Source organism: Doryrhamphus excisus, chromosome 18 (assembly GCF_030265055.1).
Source record: "Doryrhamphus excisus isolate RoL2022-K1 chromosome 18, RoL_Dexc_1.0, whole genome shotgun sequence".
NCBI classification, from domain to species: Eukaryota; Metazoa; Chordata; class Actinopteri; order Syngnathiformes; family Syngnathidae; genus Doryrhamphus; species Doryrhamphus excisus.
The window spans coordinates 2,709,755-2,729,076 of record NC_080483.1 but is presented as its reverse complement, the minus strand read 5'-3'; the positions used below and the strand labels follow the sequence as shown (position 1 = coordinate 2,729,076).

The 19,322-nt window shown below is 44.5% G+C and overlaps 1 protein-coding gene across 1 annotated transcript in view; it reads right to left on the bottom strand.

Annotated features, from left to right (window-relative positions):
* Positions 1-19,322, bottom strand: part of si:ch1073-335m2.2 (msx2-interacting protein) — a 20,415-nt gene extending 1,093 nt beyond the window's left edge. Inside the window, exons 1-14 of the mRNA XM_058055317.1 lie at positions 19,013-19,322; positions 17,522-17,836; positions 12,701-13,174; positions 12,441-12,595; positions 11,537-11,737; positions 9,694-9,845; positions 9,487-9,612; positions 9,287-9,400; positions 9,097-9,210; positions 8,933-9,033; positions 1,643-8,816; positions 1,492-1,560; positions 1,228-1,422; positions 983-1,141 (exon numbers count right to left, since the gene is read on the bottom strand). Coding sequence (XP_057911300.1) covers positions 983-1,141; positions 1,228-1,422; positions 1,492-1,560; positions 1,643-8,816; positions 8,933-9,033; positions 9,097-9,210; positions 9,287-9,400; positions 9,487-9,612; positions 9,694-9,845; positions 11,537-11,737; positions 12,441-12,595; positions 12,701-13,174; positions 17,522-17,836; positions 19,013-19,095 — 9,432 coding nt within the window. The 5' untranslated portion in view covers positions 19,096-19,322. The remainder of the gene's footprint in view (positions 1-982; positions 1,142-1,227; positions 1,423-1,491; positions 1,561-1,642; positions 8,817-8,932; positions 9,034-9,096; positions 9,211-9,286; positions 9,401-9,486; positions 9,613-9,693; positions 9,846-11,536; positions 11,738-12,440; positions 12,596-12,700; positions 13,175-17,521; positions 17,837-19,012) is intronic.

Below are 19,322 nucleotides of genomic sequence, written 5' to 3'. Positions count from 1 at the left end.
AAGTTGAAAGGAAATAACTTGAAGGCTACCGTTACCGGTCGCTAGCTCTCTAGTTTGCGAGTTAGCATGTGTCTCAAGACCCTGCAGTTGCGCAATATGTTGTAAATAAAAAGAGTATAAATGTGACTATAGTCGTGTTTTGTCATGTCTACAGGGCTCTAATAATGCTTTGTTCATTTTAATCTGAAAAAAATCATTTGTCTACCCACCAACTATATGTGGTTTCTTAAGTTTTTATTATTTGCCCTTTTATTATTATATTATAATATTATATATATATATATATTACATGTATTTATTACTGATTGATTGATTTTCTTTATTCTTGATTTGTTTATTTATTTTTCATCTTATTTTGTGTAGAAAAATAAAAAGTAAGGTATTTGAGAACAGTGGAATTTTTTATCAGAGCTTTTATTGTAGAAAATTGAAACCAAAGCAAAGTTTTTATTTTTTGTTTTTAATAAATGCGTTTTTGTTTTTTTGTTTTTTGGTCCAGTCTCACCCAGACCCGAGCTCCAGTGGCCCCCAAGTAAATAGAGTTTGAGACCCCTGCCATAGATGTTTCTTTAGTGATTAATACTAAAATGAGAAAATAAATCAAACTAATTGATTTAAGAGATATGTTCTATAGCTCTCAGTAACAAAAAACCTTCAATTTATGAATATGATTCTTTTGAGGTTCATTTGACCATTTTTGTAAATAAAAATTGAGGGGTATAATGACAAAAATAATGACACCAAAAGTATTAAAACCAACATTTTCATGCATGAGGAAGCCTAAGAAGGTAACCAAGACATGAGAACCAAATTTGATGGTAACTTATTGTTTTTAGTGTATTTTATAGCTGATTTAATACATGGGTCAAAACCCACCCGTTAGCATAAGAGATGATACCAGAAAGCTAACACAAGAGGAAGGTTAAGAATAAAGGTGTGAATTGGACCTTTTCTGCCGACAAAACAAAGAAGGCTTCTTCACCTGATTGGAACCTGGATTGGGGATGTTAATGATCCCAGCGGCCAACTTGGCCTGCAGGTAGTTGATGAAGGCGGCTTTAAGAGCTTGAGTCTGGTTCAGAACGTCATCTTGATCCCGTCCACAGGGCAGCGCCAGCAGAAGGCAGAAGTCGCACTCCCCCTGCGGCGACACAAATCCACGGAAAAGACTGATAAAAGACGGGAAAAAGACGAGTCGGGCGGCGCACCGAGCCGGTCGCAACGTACCGTCATTCTTCTGGCGACGCTCTCCAGTTGCGAGGCCTCCAGCCTCATTCGCTGGACTATTCTGAGCAAGGCACCGCCTTCCTGGTGGGGCAGGGACCGATGAGCCAAAGCTTTGTTGCCGCAAACAAAGTGCAACTGGACCGCCGCCGTGTCGTTCTTCAGCGCGAGGAGACCTTGCCACACGATGGGGTATTTCTGCAACGGCAAGCGTGCGTACGTTCAAAACAACAACTTCATCGAGAAGACATTTTGACAACGGCCTACCGTGAGCAACTGCACCATGTTAACAGGCTGCGCCATTTTCCCATCCGGTTTAGCCTGGAGGTCGGCGCCCTGCGTGGAAAGTAACATGTCAAAAAATGCAGCACAGCGCTAACATTAGCCGCAGTTAGCTAAACAAAAGCGCCGAACTCACCATGGTTGGAGTGACATTCAGCGGGGGTTGACCGTGTCCGACGTGCGTGGCGTCAGGCATCTGAGAATGGATGCTTCTAGGGTTCGAGTACATCCCAGCGTAATCCGGGAAGGCGCCACTTGGTCCCGGTGCCAGGAGTGGAACTCTCTGGGGCGATGCCATTGCAGGCGCGGGGTGGCGTATGGCCATTAATCCGTCCTTTGAAAGAGGCGAGTGGGGCCTTTTCGCTTCCAGAGGCTTCGCTAGATCTTTGTCAGACACGCCTTTAGGTAGAACGTGTGCCCTTGGAGACAGCGACATGGGTAAGCTGGAAGGTGCCGAGGTGGGGGGGTGACTCTCCTGAAGGTGCGCTGAATGAGGGTCTGCGGACGAGCGCTCCCCCTGCTGGTGCAAGAGTGCGCGCATCTCCCTCTGTGCGATATACGCTTCCATTGACACGTTGCTCCGAAAACCTCCTCGAGCATCCGATTGCATGGTCTCTGGTTTTAGCTGTGTGGTCGCCTGCCGCCCCTGCTGGTGGAAGCGTCTTGATTCTTCCGGGTCAACTTCGTGAGGCCGCAGAGAACCTGGGTTGACCTTGAGAACTTTCTCTCTGCCGACAGTCTGCGGCGACGGCGGCCGTTGCTGCATGGAACCGGACCACGGAGACGTAATAGGGTCATTGTGCATACCGTAGCTCACCACAGAGAGAGGCGGAGTATTGACGCGAACGTCTGCCTGGACAAGATGCCCCACTGGAATCGACTGCGTGGCCCGGTGAGGAGACATGCGGCCGAGGCCGCCGGGCACGCTGTGAGGTGGCATGATGACGGACTGCTCCGGGTGATGCACGCCCGTCATAAACTGCTGCATGGCGGGGTGGCCGGTGGGCAGCATTACTGGAATGCTTTTCGGTGATGACGAGCCAATGGGAGAGGGCACCTTGGTAAACGGGGAGTGGGGATGACCCGACTTGCGTGGGGATCGCGGTTCCTGTTTGATGCCGCCGAGATGCGAAGGGGGTCTGTCTCCGGCCGTGGTCACAAAGCCCACATGGTTTCCAGGCGGGGACGGCAAATGGGGGCTTATTGCAGGACTTATAGCCGAGGCCCACGATGCCTTAGCGCCATCTGCACCGTGTGGATCCCCGCAGTCCATCTTCTTTGGATGTTTTGACGACAGGAAATCCTGATGGTACATTGGGCTGATGACTTGATTACTGACCCCTTGTGTTAGACGCTTCACTACCCCTTGGGGTCCGGAGTGATAGGAAGGCTCCAGTTTCTCCAAACTAGCGGCCTCTTGTTTAATAGCGGACTGCGTCTTACCAGGATACCCATGATCCGCCTGCAGAGACCCCTTCTGAGCATGACTATACATTTCCTGTTTGATTTGGGGCATTGACACCAGTTGCTGAGATTCCATGTCACCTGGCGTCGCTTGTGGAATTTGACTTATTTTTGCACTTATCCTTTGCGGTCCCTCGGTTTTTTGTCCCGAGTGGCTCAGTACCACGACTCCTTCAGACGTATTAACACGAAGGCCCGGGCAAGACCCTGTACCATGAGCGGAAGTCTCGACAATAAAGCGCGTGATACTTCCTCCTTCATCGCCGATAATCGGGCCATGGTACGAGCCAATATCGTCTTTGCTGGGTCTATAGTTGGGTTTAGGTAGGCCCATGTCTGCAGTCTGGTTCCCGATATTTAGGTTGACTTTGTCTTCATGATCAGGAGGGTTGCATACGCGACTTATGACAGAGGTCGCGGTGGAAGCAATGACTGAGATGACGGACTTTGTCTCGGGCGACGGCATGGGGGCTGGTGGTCTTACAGACTGAGTCAACATTCTGCCATCGGGTAGTGGTGACTTACTAGGCATAGCCGCGACTGGAGTATTGCGTTCGGGCAGGTTCTGATCTTGGACCGAGGGCAGATTCGTGGGACCGTAACTACTCCCCGGAAGAGTAATGTTTTTGTGTTTCAACAATATTTGCCTAAGATCGCTGGTACCACGATCAATATCCATGTTTTCAGAGTCAGGCGAAGGTTGGCTTTCCTTAGGCGCTGAAGGCAAGGCTTGTAAAGAAGGGACCCCCGTGTCGACAGACTGGTGGAACCAATCTGGCGGAGAAACCGGTGCTCTGCTGTTTTGAACGGGTCTGATATTTGGTCTGTTTGCTAACGGCGACAGCGAAGAAGGGGATTTGCAGTCGGGCGGCATCTGTTGAGGCTTTGCGCATGCCGGACTGCTGGACACGGGGTAGGCAGATTTGAGATGTGGATTCTTTTCTTCAGCGGCCTCGGTCTCAGTTTTGGCCTCTGAAGACTTGAACGGTGAAGGCTCTGGTTCTGGCTTCCATGCAGTTGGAGTAATAACGGCGGCAGCGGCTGAAGATGGAATAATTTCTGGGACTATCTTCACACCAGATACTGTGCTATGAGTTACAACAGTTTGAGTCTCTTCGTTTATTGGGTGATCTTTTGAATCTTTCCGGACAAGCTTTTGGCCTTTAGGGCGTTTGGATGTTTTAGGTCTTCCCTTTGTGCCTTTTTTGGGTGTGGCAGGTAAAAGAGGCTCCTCTTGGACAGCAACAGTACTCATTTCAGACTCCTCTTCCTTGGCTGGCTGAGTAGAGTCTTGCATGTCTGGTTCTGAGCCTACATCAATGCCGACAGATGTTGCTTGGGTTAAGGAGACAGCCGCATCCTCGGCAGTGATGGAGTCAATGGCAGCAATCAGTTCCGTCTCGCTGGCCGGCGTAGGTTTTTCTTCCTCCGAGTAGCCTTTTAAGTCTGCGAGCGAGCCGGTTGGCGTTTGAGGTTCCGTCGGAAAAGCCGGATCTGTGAGCTTGGCAATGTTCTCCACGGCCTGCTCCAATTCCATTTCATGGGAACTCAAGCTTTTGGATGTTTCCAGATGTTCCTTTTTTTCCGCAGAAGCGTCATTTTCATCAATGTTCCCGCCTCTGCTGGAGCACTTTGAAACGTGATCTTTCACTTCTTTGACGTTCAGTCTGATTTTAAGGTTTTTGAGAACTGGAGACTTAGGGGTTCTGGGTAGCTTGCCTTTTCCTTTACTCATCTTTTCTGAGGTGCTTTTATCTTCTAAGATAGGGGAGTCTTCCTCCTTTCCATTGGCTTTACCGTCACATGTCTTTTCATTGACTTCTTTATTTTTGATAATTTCTCTCTTATGTTTATCTTTCTCGTCTTTCTTTTGGTCCACTTTAGGCGATGGCTCCTCTTTGGACGTACACGAGTCCAGCAAATCCAAAGCATGGTCATCTGTGCCATCCATCTCTTGATCAATGTTGATATCGCTCAACATTGATTTGTCTCCTTTCCTTGTTGGACCACACGCTTGAGCGGACAGCTGACTTGATGAACCTTTTGTGGCACCGGGAGAGGATTTCCCCTTGAACATTTTCGGGATCTTGTCACAACTCTCCGATTCATTTGATTCCACGTCTTTGGTTTCCATTTTTATTTTGTCCGTTTTAACTGTTGAAGAATCCTCACCTTGTTTACGATTCTTAGGAGGTCGGCCCCTTTTGGTTGTTGGAACCGGAGCAGGTGAATCTTGTTCAATATTCTGTTGTGTTAGTTCTGTGGCGCGTTTCCGTGCCCCGCGTGGGGACTCCTGAACATCCTTTACAGCACGAGAGGGGACATCATCTTCAACGGGGGTCGCATACACGGACCTCACATTCCGACGTCTTGCTCTGCCCGATGATATGCTCTGCTCTGAAACGTCAGCGTCTGAGCCATGTACAGGAGATTTGCTTGTAGACTTGGATTCTGCTCTCGGAGAAGATCCACGTTTCAGTTTCTCTTTGTCAATGCGCTCGCTCTTTCGCGTCGCTTGTTTTTCGGGCACAGATGCACAAACTACCACGGGCGATGGGGCTTCAGCTACGGTTTGTTTGCACTTTTTATTTTTCATTTCTTTGGATTTATACTCCTTTTGAGCAGATGGGTTTGACTCGCTGTTTGATTCTTCAACGGGTACCTGACTGACTTTGAGTGTGGTTTCTTCTTCGGGCTCTTTCTTGTTGACCAAGTCCTCTTCAGAACTTGGTAGTATCGGACTTGCGGCTTGAGACACTTGTGGCTGTACTGCCTCGAGTTTAACGTCCGACTCTGAACTACTGACAAGCTCTTGAGGATTGCCATGTGCTTCTGCTTCAGGTTTTGCATCTTCTGTAACCTCGTCCAGTTGAATTTCACACGGAGAAAGTTCACAGATATCCTTTACATGACTGGATTCTTGTTTGACAGGTGGAGCTTCCAGTTGAGGACTCTGAGGGGTCTCTGTTGGCGCATAATCCACAGGTTCAAGTTTAATTTCCTTTTCTTGTTTAATGAAATGTGCAGCAGCAGCAGCAGGAGGCGGATCAACGGGTGATTGACATGTCTGTTCTGCGGGAGCAACGTCTTTCGGCGCTGTATGGGAGTTGGGTGGCGTTGCGTGTGGTTCAGGCAGTAACTGTTCAGCCGGGCTGATGGGCTTAATTTCTGGCTCTGCAATAGATTCCTTAGTGTCAGGTGATGGCGGCGCTTGTGGTTCTTCGGGAGGCTCTTCTTCAGGAGGCTTTTCCACATTCATTTCATCTGTTGGCAGATCTTTTGTTTCTGGCACCGGGGCTTTATTCTTCTGTTGCTGTAGTCTTGTAAACTCCAAAAAACGACTGTGGAAGAGGACCACAGGGCCCGAGTCGACTTCGCCGTCTCCAGTTACCTGCTGACTGTTTTGTTGGTTATGAACAGCCTCAGATTCTTCGTATTTGCGTTCCAGATGCTGAAGACGTCTGGAGTCCAGCTCAAAAACCGGGCTGTGAAGGAAGCGGGAGGCGAATAGCTCCCGTCGTTCTTGTTCCTCTGGTTTTGGCTCCTCTTTCCGATCATCAAGTTTGTCTTCAGACCCACTTCGGATCTTTTTCTTTTTCATGTACCAGGACGGTGTAGGCCGTGGAGTCGATTCGATCTTCTCGGTATCTTTCCTGTTGCGGAAACTTGCAAAGTCAGAGTCGTAGTCCAAGAAAGACCAGTTGTCTTCTCTGGAAGATGACAGGGATTTTGCACGCTCGAGCAGAGCCTTGGTATCGGGCGTGATGGTATGGTCAAGCGCAAAGGAGTAGAATTTATTTCTTTCCAGGTGTGCCGTTTTAGGGTCTGAAAATCTCTCACCCCTTGGTCTCTCGGAAAAAGAATTTGAAGTTGATGCCATCGGAGAACGGGGTTTTGCTTCCCGATCCTCTTCAGAGTCTGATCTTACTTCCCCTGGCTCGATATCGTGCCAAAGGCCGTATTCCAAACGTTTGCTGTTGTGGACATTTTTACTTCTGGAGAAGTTTAGGTCGGGTAGCAAATCCTGCTTCACTCTGTTCTCCCATCTCTTTTGCTGCTCCTCTTCTGCGCTAAGTAAAATAGTGTTGGATTTGTCTGCGTGTGTGTTATGCGTCCTTTTGACAAGGAGCTCCAAACCCGGGTTATGTTTTTCATTTCTGGGTGGCTCTTTCTGAGAATGATCCAACCCCTCGTCTGTGTGGTGAGAAAACTGGTGTCCCGGAGAGGAAGTGTTGTTCCATTCGGGATCTTCGCTTTTCTGTCGAAAGCTCCTGTAGACGCGCTCCCTCTTGATTCCCGAATCGGCGTCAAATGGGTCCAGTTTCTTAAGTTTGTGAGATGGGAAATTATCTGTGACGTCCTCGGGTGGTTTGCCAACCTCGTGCACAAGACTACGGTGCTCCAAATCCTCGCTTTCACTTTCTTGCGGACTGCCTGGTTTTTCACGTTTGCCTGCTTTGTCCGACTCTCGATGCTGCTGCTGGTGCAAGCGCCTGTTTTGCTCCATTTGTTTGCGGTAACTCTGAGACAGGTCAATGTCGACGTGATCTTCCTTATGTTTGGCGCTTTTGGCGTTTTCAGCAGACGGACCGCTGAGTTTGAAAACTGCGCCGTGTTCGTGTTCTCTCGTTGCGCCTTGGTCGGCATTCCCCTCGAGTGAAATCCTTCGGAATGAAGTGTGCCCCGGAAAGCGTTTGGACACTGAAGAGTCCAGCGATGCCTCCGATTTCTCTTTTGGTCCTCTAATGTCCTCTTGAGCATCCTTTGGAGTTCCACTTTTGTCCGTTTTGAATCTTGTATCTCTGCGTTGGGCATCTTTGTGTTTATCAGACTCTGTTTCCTTATCATATGCTGCAGCAGCACTAAGGTCTAGGGATTGATTACAATCATCTTCTTCAAGCCTGCTCCGTTTTTGATTAATTGTCCTTCCACTGGAATCGGCAAAGCGTCTTTTTCTCGCAGCAAGGCGATCTGAATCCGCCGCCTCTTTCCCCTCACTTCCGGTCTCGGACTTGATAGGTTTCTTGACTCGACTTTTTCCATCCATATCTGGATTATCAACTTTACCAGTTTCTGATCTTTCACCTTTCAGTGAGTCGTGGTGAGCAGCTGAGAATTGAGACTCGTTCTCCACCTTGTATTTCTGCCTCTCGTGGGCATCCTGTTCTGATCCCTTTCCTCTTGCAGTCGCTCCTTCAGGAGCGGTATCGAGATCCGTGTCAGGTGGTGGATTGGACGGAGATTGCCCCTTTGCTTTCCTTGATTTGATTCTCTCCGCTTTGTCTTTCTCGCCTTTCTCTTTTCGCTTTGTCCGCTTGGTTTTCTCGGAGCCCACGGCTCTTTCCAGTTGACTGCTCTTTTCACTCTTGTCACTCTTTGAGGGAAGTTCCAGCAGGCTCGTCTTTTCGGACTTGTCGAAGTGTGGCGGCGACAGCGAGCTCACGCTGCCGCTTCTCTCGGATGACTGGCTATAAACCCGCCGCTCTGATTCTCTGGGGGCCCTTTCAGACGGTGACGGTGACACCGTTGGGGTAATAGGCCGCCGTGGATGAGACGGGCTCCATCTGTTACGGTCCGCTTCAAAACGCTCCCGCTCTCTTTGAATATATGTATACTTTCGAATGTCTTGCTCAAAAGGATCTCTGTAGTCCCTGTAATCCCGTGGGTCTTCGTGGTAACGTGGGTCAAAATGATCCCCCTGGAAATGTTCCAATTCAGGGAAACGGTCCCGGCTCCGGGCGGCATACTCTCTCCGGGCATCCTCGGTGTAAAGGCCTGATGTGCGTAAATTCTCGTAGTAAGCCCTCTCTGCTGTAAATTCATGGTAGGGGGGCCTGCGATCGTCCCTGTTGCATGGATTGGGAATCAAAAGGAAGAATTCACACATTTAGCCAACTACTTTTGAAGGTAATAGATTCTGCTTTAAAAAAAAATTCAACTTTGAACAATGCAGGCAATTTACCGTCGTTCGGGGGGAATTTCATAAAAGTCTCTGATGTCTTGACCGGATGCCTGCATAGATCTGTAAAACGCCACTTGACTCTCTTGACTTGCAAAATCCACCTACAAAAATGGAAAATTATCACATCATATATTTTGCATAAGCAAACAAAGCATTTTTTTTACCTTAATTTTGCTCCCTCCAATCTTCCAGCCTTTGGTCTCTCTCACAGCCGTCTGAGCAAAATCTGTGTTGTTGTAGAAGATGAGTGCCATCCCTTTCATACGGTCTAATAAAACCTTTACACAGAAACATAACATTTGGTGAGTGAAAACAACCTTTTTACCAATTGAAATAACTTAGTAACCCTCTTACCTTAACAACATGTCCGTAGCGACAGAAATGGCGTGTGAGATATTGTTCTGTGATATTGGTCGCCAACCCATCAAGCCAAACACACGTTGTGGGCATACTTTTCCCAAAACCAAGCTTTTAAGAAAATAACAAATTACTCACAATAAAAGCAATTGAGTGAAAAACAAACAATGTTTAACAATTTGGTTGGTAAAGAATACCTTTAGTCTGTTACTGCCAAGATACTCGCCGTCCATCTTCTTAATGGCTTTACACACACTGGCAATATCAGAATACTGCACAAACGCATACTGTGGAACTCCATTGACTTTCTTGATGTCAATATCCTTGAGAAGAATACAGGAAATAATTACAGACCGAAAACAAAAACGCACAGCAAACAAACGCTCAGACAGATGCTCTCTTACCACAATTTCACCGAAGCGCTGGAAAATATCAAGAAGTTGCTGATAACTGGTCGTCTTCTCCAGATTGCCAATAAACAACGTCCTGGTGGCTTTTGGGTGGAATTCATCTATCCTGCCGTCCAAGGGCCGGAACTCATTTTCACTCTCCGTTTCTAAGAGAAGAATTATAGTCAGCATGTCATACGGGTACGCAACAAAATCTCAAGCTTATATTCTTCACTAACCAGCCGAGAAAACAAACCTATAATATTCATATATGGGAAATTATGGAAACAGTGTTGTCTTTTCCGCAACATGTAATTTGGGTTCCACAGATTTACACGTCAGCCAACATCATCCCTGTCATCCCTTGTTTAGGGCGGTTAACTGGTTGCAGACCCAACCGCGATAAGTAGGATTCGATATTAATGAAGTAAATCTTTTTGCATTTTAGAGCACGGAAAACCTGTTTATGATGTTCTAAATCAGTGGTCTCAAACACGCGGCCCGCAGGACACTAGTTTGAGGCCCCCGCCTTGATATGAAAGTTTAATGTTAGTGCGGCCCGCGCAAGTTTGATATGGATGCTGTATGGTATCATGTACCCAGAAAAAATTATTACGTTTGATTCATGTTCATGTTAAAGGTTAAATAACTGTTAATAGTTATCCTCCCTATCCGTGTGGAAGTGGTAAGTTTTTGGCTATTTAAGTTGAAAGGAAATAACTTGAAGGCTACCGTTTAGGTCGCTAGCTCTCTAGTTTGCGAGTTAGCATGTGTTTCAAGACCCTGCAGTTGCGCAATATGTTGTAAATAAAAAGAGTATAAATGTGACTATAGTCGTGTTTTGTCATGTCTACAGGGCTCTAATAATGCTTTGTTCATTTTAATATGAAAATATAATTTGTCTACCCACCAACTATATGTGGTTTCTTAAGTTTTTATTATTTGCTGTTGTATTATTATTATTATATTTATTTATTACTGATTGATTTTCTTTATTCTTGATTTGTTTATTTATTTTTCATCTTATTTTGTGTAGAAAAATATAAAGTAAGAAATTTGAGAACAGTGGAATGTTTTATCAGAGCTTTTCTTGTAGAAAATTGGAACCAAAGCGAAGTTTTTTTAATTTTTTTGTTTTTAATAAATGCGTTATTTTTTTTTTGGGGGGGGGGGGGACCTGATGCAGCCCAGTCTCACCCAGACCCTAGCTCCAGTGGCCCCCAAGTAAATTGAGTTTGAGACCCCTGTTCTAAATAAAACACCATTATTATTAGAGCCCTGTAGAAATGAAACACCATTAGAGTCAGTCACCTTAAGAGTCTTTGTTTCATTCTTTTTTACACCACATTGCTCAACTGTAATGCGCAGGCTACCGGATCACCGCAGGGACACAAAAACTGTCATGGCTTTAAACATTAGTTAGCATGCTAGCTGGCCACTAATTTATTTACTGTATTCTCAACTGAAGAAAGGATCTAAAACAAAGTGGGGGAAGAAAGCCAAATAAACCAAATATACCACTTCCACACTGAATGGGAGGATAACTTATTTTCACTCATACACTGTCTGGAGTCAGCAATGGCAATGGTAATCAAATGTCATGGTCCCAATGAAGGAATATACTTTACATTTGTCTTTTCAGATATTTTGACTAACAAAATGCCATACTCAAACACGAAACAGCAACTTATTCATTTTTGAAAAACTGCAATAGAGTGGCAGAGAGATAATTGAACCGCGATATTGCGAGGCATCACTGTATACAAATTTTGGGTGGTGGGGTGGGTTAGGGTCTTTTCTTCTTGTCAATGTGGTCAGTTGTTATACAGTAGTCATCCGTATAGATGCTATCGCTTACCAGGACCATTCCACGCTGTGACTTCAATCATCATGCCAAAGAACAGTTTTCCCTTGGAGACGGTAAGGGCTTTCTCTTGATCCTCTTGTTGTCTGAAGAACACCAAACCGTAGCGGTCCTCTGACGCGCCGTGGATCTGCACTGAAGTCACTTTACCGTGTTTCTTGAACTCATGGAAGAGTCCATCTTTTAAGCTCGTGTCTGAGAATAAAGAGGCAGTTTGGTCATATAATACCAAAAAAAAAAATGGCCGACAGCTAATGCTAAGTTTGACAACAGTATACATCAGGGGTGGGCAAACTTTTTGACTCGCGGGCCGCATTGATATGACAAAATTTAGGGGGGGGGGCAGACTATATATTTTACACGTAACAGTCCACCCGGTATTATTGTATCTGTAAAATTGTCATGCAATCTGCTATTATTATTTATTATTTTATATTTATATTTAAATATTTTAAAAATAATACAATATTATAATAATTACAATCAAATTAAAATAATAATTATTATATTATTATGTAAAATATGCAAATATAACAATATTATATATAATTAATATAATAATTAGCATTAATATAATAATTATAATAATCAATAGTTCTAATAATAATTATAATAATCTAATAATAATAATAATTATTATTATAATTATTATGTGCTTGTGTCCCTTTTTTCAGGAGCACTTTGTAAACAACAGACCATGTCAAAAAACGAAATTGATACAACCATCAAAAGGTTGGCTCAGGCCATGATGCCAGGTTGTATGTTGAGTTTAAATGAAATACTTTGGAAAGATTGGGCGGGCCGTATTCAAACACTTGGCGGGCCGGATGTGGCCCCCGGGCCGTAGTTTGCCCACCCCTGGTATACATCTTTTCTCACGAGTGGCATGTGGGCTCACCTGTCGATCGCACTGGTAGATTCTGCACTTTAATCCCAAAGCTTCTGCGTGGCTCGTCTGAATCGAGCACCATTGATGACTGAGGTGGTGCATGGGCAGCTGAAGACTGAACGGAACGTGCTCGAGAACCATCACTCGAACTGCTGTTGGAGTCGCTGTAGTCAAGAGAGAAAATGGTCACATTTGTTAAATTTTTTTTAAATTGTGGTATCATCAAGATTTAATAATGAAAAATATATACACAAACAAAAATATCCTACCTGCCGCTGCCTGTACTGCTGGCACTGCTCACCGAATCCGAGCTTGATGATCTGCTGCGGGATTGAGACCGTGGGCCTCTGCCAGGGGACAGAGGAGCTCTCTTGGGGGAATGAGCACTTTTAGAGGTCTGTCCTGTCCGTTGGGGAGAAGGGTGCCGAGACTGCGAGGAATGGGACGATCGGCTACGGCGATGGTGGTACGTCCTGTCAACACGTCGCCCTCGGTCATCTCTGTAGAGGTCGCGTCGCGTGGCACTCGCAAGAGAGAAGGGGTCTCGAATTCTAGAGTCAAAATGAGGGTCTGACGCCTCAAAGCTCCCCCCGATGGCACTGCTCCCCGGACCAGCGGCGGCAAACAAAGAACGCTCCCTGTAATAGTCTGCGTTGTAGTGGCGCTGCCGGTCGAAAGTGCCACTGCGCTCGTGGTGTCCGTATGGGCTGTGGTCATATGCACGCTCGCGGCTTTCTGAGCTACTGTGGAACGACAAGAGGATAGAGAAGGCGTGCGTTAGCAGGATTCATGTGCAGAACGGCTTTTCTGCAAAGCTTCACTCTCCAATGGATGTGGCAAATGTCCTTCAATCTGCAGAAACCAGGGGCCTCAAACACGCGGCCCGCGGGCCAAATGTGGCCCGCAGGACACTAGTTTGAGGCCCCCGCCTTGATATGAAAGTTTAATGTTAGCGCGGCCCGCGCAAGTTTGATATGAATGCTGTATGGTATCATGTACCCAGAAAAAATTATTACGTTTGATTCATGTTCATGTTAAAGGTTAAATAACTTAATAGTTATCCTCCCTATCCGTGTGGAAGTGGTACGTTTTTGGCTATTTAAGTTTAAAGGAAATAACTTGAAGGCTACCGTTTAGGTCGCTAGCTCTCTAGTCTGCGAGTTAGCATGTGTCTCAAGACCCTGCAGTTGTGCAATATGTTGTAAATAAAAAGAGTATAAATGTGACTATAGTCGTGTTTTGTCATGTCTACAGGGCTCTAATAATGCTTTGTTCATTTTAATATGAAAAAAATCATTTGTCTACCCACCAACTATATGTGGTTTCTTAAGTTTTTATTATTTGCCGTTTTATTATTATTATTATATTTATTTATTACTGATTGATTGATTTTCATTTTCATCTTATTTTGTGTAGAAAAATAAAAATTAAGATATTTAAGAACAGTGGAATGTTTTATCAGAGCTTTTCTTGTAGAAAATCAGAACCAAAGCACTGAAAAAGTTTATATATTTTTCTGTTTTTAATAAATGCGTTTGTTTTTTTTTTGGAAAACCAGCCTTGCCCAGACCCTAGCTCCAGTGGCCCCCAGCTAAATTTAGCTTGAGACCCCTGGCATAAACAAAAAAATCCTGCACGTTTCAGATGAGATCATTTGACATAGAAGTCACTTATTGGACAGAGACGACATTATGTAAGCTTAACAAAAGTACCAGCGGTGTCTGTAAAACATGTGGCATCTGTCAATTTCTTAGTCTTACTTCGGACAGGCCGACACATTTATGACATACTGTACTTGGAAAAAGCAGCAAAAATATTACGTTTTAGTCAGTATTTGTAATTTAGCTTTTATGGATAAGAAATCAAAACAATGATTCTTTAGCCCAGATAATGGTATTCCATGGTATATCACATATACTTAAATACAAGGTGTCCATATAATCTCCTTACAATTTCGAATGTATTACAAAAACAAGTGAAGTCTGTGAAAATTATCACAAAATGAGGAGTCATTGAAGTATCTGGGCACAAAACGCAACCGGTGGCAACAGTGATCTTGGATGCGTGATATCGTTAAAATAATCAAGAAAAGGGCGTGAAAAAGTTGGGACTTTAGCCATCGCTTCCAATAACAGTGGTTGTTTTTTCTTTTTAAAAATTGTAAAGAGATTTTGAGGACACCACGTGGTATATACACTCCTGATAAACATTTTAAGACGAGTTAAAAAATTGCAAGAATGCACATTTGACACTTTTGGAGCTTAAGGAGATTCTAAGTAGAGCTTCAAAATGTAAAAAAAAAAAGTTAGATTGACAAAAATGTGTTTTGAATGTGATTGAGTGTCGGGTGTTCACGCTGTCATGGTCTCTTGATGGCAAAGGAAAAAATATTTCTCTCTTTGAAAGCAGTGGGATTGTTGCTCTACTAAAGCAAAAAATAAAAAAAAAAAAAAAAAAACTTATCCCATTGGCTGTCCGTCAAGACATGTGACCTCGGACCAATCAGACGCCATCTGCCAGAGAAAACTTAAGAAAGGCATTCAAAGGCCTGTTACTGGCATGACAAGGAGATCCCACCTGATATGTTTTCCACATGGCACAGTGGAGATGGTGCCATCATGATCCTTAAATAGAACAATAGAGCTTTGGATTGTGCAGGGGTGACAAACGGCGGATGGCATCCCTCATGACCGAATTCCCTCGTCTGTGAGGTAACGTTTTTTTTTTTTTTTCAACAGAACGCTGAACTTCACAAAGGACTTCTTCCAGAGGAATAAAATCACTCTTTTGGAACATCTTGCGTGTCCCATTCATGTAAATCCAATGAAGAACATTTGGGGATGGATGGCAAAGGAAGTTTAGAAATGGACATCAGTTCCAAACAATAGATGCCCTCCGTGAAGCCGCCTGGAAACACTGGCATCAAGCATGCCCAAAGCCATTTTGGAGGTGATTAACAGGAGCGGCGAGGTTACGCATTACGCTTTTTCAAAATTCGATTTCTGTTTGGAGGCATGTTTTTGAGCAATGGTCTTCAGCTGTAATTCTTATTTACAAGAAATTTGCTTATGCAAACTTTTGTCCAATTTCTTCTTTTTGCATTCTGAAGCAACTGCACGGTGTTGTAGTGGTTAGTATGTCGGCCACATAGTCAGGAGATCGGGTTTGATTCTAATCTTGTGCGTGGAGTTTGCATGTTCTCCCGTGCGTGCGTGCGTGGGTGGGTGGGTTTTCTCCGGGTTCCGCCCACATTCCAAAAACATGCATATTAGGTTAATTGATGATGAATATGTATTAATGAGCGAGTGGGAACGGTTGTGTGTCTATATGTGCCCTGCGATTGGCTGGGATATCCCCGCGACCCTAACGAGGAAAGGGGTTACAGAAAATGGATGGATGAAAAAAAATGGATGGTCGTTCTGAAGCTCTACTGAGAATCTGAGAAATTCCTGCAATTGTTCATCTGATCTTAAACTCTTGATCAGGAGTGTACGTAAGCATTTCCATATCAGGTGCAACACTAATGTTTATCTGAAAGTGATGCAAACAAAGCAAACACTGGCGGTGATAAGTATGCAGACAGAGGACAGAGAAATACCAACCTGTTGTGAAAGAAGTTACTGAAACTAATCCAAATAAAATCTAGGTGGTCGGAATGCAAGAGCCGGAATGAAAAAGCAACCAGGAAAAATCTGTTAATTCTAAATGTGCCAAAAAAAACGATTCTCTTCGATTATTGTGGAGTACAAGGCCAGCAGATAATCCACTGTTAGGCTACTGAATTCTCCTCACTTGGTGGGTGGCGGGGGAAGAAAACAAATACGGAAATGGACTGCTTAATGGATTTCTGAAGATGTAGAGCAGGAAAAAAACAAAATAAAACAAAGCTCTAAAAAAATAAAAATAAACATGATGAACCTCAGGATGATTCGGGCCTAGTCCTGGTCCGCTAAACAACAACATAATGCTAAAAAAATAGATATATCCGAATGGATCATCCAAGCAAAAAAAGTAGTTTCCAAAAATTCTGCTTGAAAGGGATTAAAAATATATTCCTGGGATCATGTCATGACACTCGGTAGGCAATTTACTTTAAAATCCCAGTAGCTGGTTATGACATAAATCCACACTCCATGGACCGTATCCGATCTTGATTTTGTTTTTTTGCTATTACTTTGGAAAAGTCGTCTTCGGATGTCATTAGATTTTAGGTGGGTCTCCGGAAACCTCACACAGCTACATCCACACATAAGTAATCCAAATGAATGGCAGCTACACCTATCCACACTAGGGTTGAATTGAGTACATCCAACATACATCCAGGAGGGCATGTCCCAATCATGCCGTCTTCCTGTGTCTTCATGGCCATCACTCCACAACATGATTAGCTCCGTGAACTTCCCGGCATGGCTTTTGGGATCCTCGGTGCTCCTGTCAAGTCTTCATGGTCGAACTTCCGTATTATGATACTACTCGTGCTAAAATTTAGGTCAAATTTTTAAACATGATGTGTAACGCCGAAGTTCCAGATCCAGAACAGCCTGTATCCATGGATGCAAAAATGGTTGGGAGAGGAAAAAAAAAAAAGTAATCCAGCTATCAACAGATGCCAAGATGGACAAAGGGATAACCAGATGTTGGTAGTCCTGAAAAGATTACAATAGAATACCCAATACCTGTGTATCCATCATGGTAGAGATTTACTTCCAGTTTTCCAAGTGAAAATAAAAAGGTTAGATCCCATGTTCTGGAGGAAAAAAACGGGTTTTAAGATCCAAAAGCTCCTGGGGGTAATTTCCAACAAAATAAATCCAGAACGTACCAGGATATTCCTCTCTTGGGTGGTAATATCCGTAAAAAGACCTTGAATTAATGTAACAGTAAGAAATCATAATGGTGTGGTTAATTTGTTTAATCCCATGGGCATGACAAGTCAATTATGATGACAAGTAGAACGATCCCTAGATTACCTTTGTGTGACCCCCCCCCAGGAGGTAAACATCCCTCCGGAATAAACCCACCTATGTGATGAGGTGTTACACCTATCTCAAACAGAGATTTCCACCGATTGGGAGACCATGTCCACTTACCCATCTATTCTCCGTTCATAACGTCCCTCTCTGGTGTGCAGGGACACAGGTGGGCCAAACACAGGTCCAACCGTGCCCCTAGAGAATCCCGTAACGTCTCGACTGCTCGAGGGGGAGCTGTCGTCAAGGCCCCGAACGGCACTTGGGACTGACCCGGGTTCGTTGTAGTCAGTTCGAAGGTCCCTGTCTCCCATCTTGTTGACAGCATTGTGAGCCTTCTGAGCGCTTTTGATATCCACAAAATCCACAAAGGCCGCCACGCCGCCCTCGGAGCCCCGTTTCCGCAGGACCTTAACGCTCTCCACACGTCCATACCTGAGAGAAAGGATGAAATCAAATACAATTTACATTATAATCGTAAGAAAATGAACAGTGGTGTCTGTAAAATATGCATTAATAGCAGTCGACTTCTTAGTCTCTTATTTCTGACAGAAAAAAAATGTTTTTTCAGTCACAAATGTATTTTCTGGTACTCTAATTTTATGCTAGTTCATGCTTTTGATTCATGGCTGTTCAATAGCATGCTAAAGTATATTTTTACATTTTTTTAAATCTAAAATCATAAAAATAGCTAATGAAAAAATAAGGCATTCAACCCTACAGACTGTTTTCTCAGCAACAACCCCAATCACGTCCTTAGTTATGTTTTAACTATGCAGCCTTTGGCCCGATGACAAGATGACATGACTGGGAACAGTCATGGGCCCACAATGACTACGCAATGACTATTAAATGTGCTTTACAACTACCAGGAGTTTGGTGAAACATATCATGTTTCCATAGCGTCTACTTCATGCTGATAATGTTTGCGTTAAGGACGCTGTTTGTTGACGAGTTCCTCAAGTGGTCATTGACTTTCCCTAGATTCCAACCTTAAGAATATATAACAATGCCGTCTCGCTCCCATTGTTTTAGTGCATAAAAGGCTGAGAAAGAAACAGAAGGGTGGACAACTTTGATAAATGTTAGCTTAACAGATCGCTAATATTTGACCCATTTGGGCCCAGTTTGCTCGCTCTTCTGTCGTAGATTTGAACGTTTCTCCCGCAAGACAATGGATGAAGAATATAACGCCCGAATGAATTTCGTAGCACTGCAAAATAATGTTATGTGAATTGCTGATCATGCAAGGCGTGCAATGTTTTTTTTTTGCGGCGATAATGAAATGTATCGACTTGCCACAAAATGGTTGGCTGGGTGCTAGCTTTGGCGGCTAGCGACTCGCCTTTTGGCATTAGCAAAAAAAAAAGTTGGGTAATTTGGTAAATATCGTTAACGGTAGCGCCGGGTGAGTTTTCTTTGTGCGACGCAGTGTTTTAAATGTCGATGTTGTGTAGTCGAACAAAAAAAACTCCCCTCCCTCGCCTCGTTAAAACTTTATACATGCTAACGTTATAGTGTTAGCTTCCATGCTATGCTAGCAGCGGACAGCTAGGTGTTGTATATGGCGCGCTGCTTCGCCAACACACAAGCCCCTCTTGCGTAACCTACCGTTTAAAATGCTCCACGATTTTCTCCTCTCGGACGTGTTCGGGTAAATTCCCCACCCAAAGGTGTCTGGTTTCCCGAACCATCTTGCGCTATTCTTTCCCCCTTCACACACATATGCTCCGGCACGTTTTCTAATCCCAGCCGGCCGGAGGTCCGTCGGAACAAAATGAACGACGATGTATACCGAGGAGACGCGGGCCTGCTCGCCCGCTGCTAGCGTAGCTGTGGTTTTAGCTGTCGTGTAGCTTTAGCCGCTGCGTCCTCCAACACAGGCACGTGAGCGCGCGTCGCAGGTGCGGACGAGCTGCGC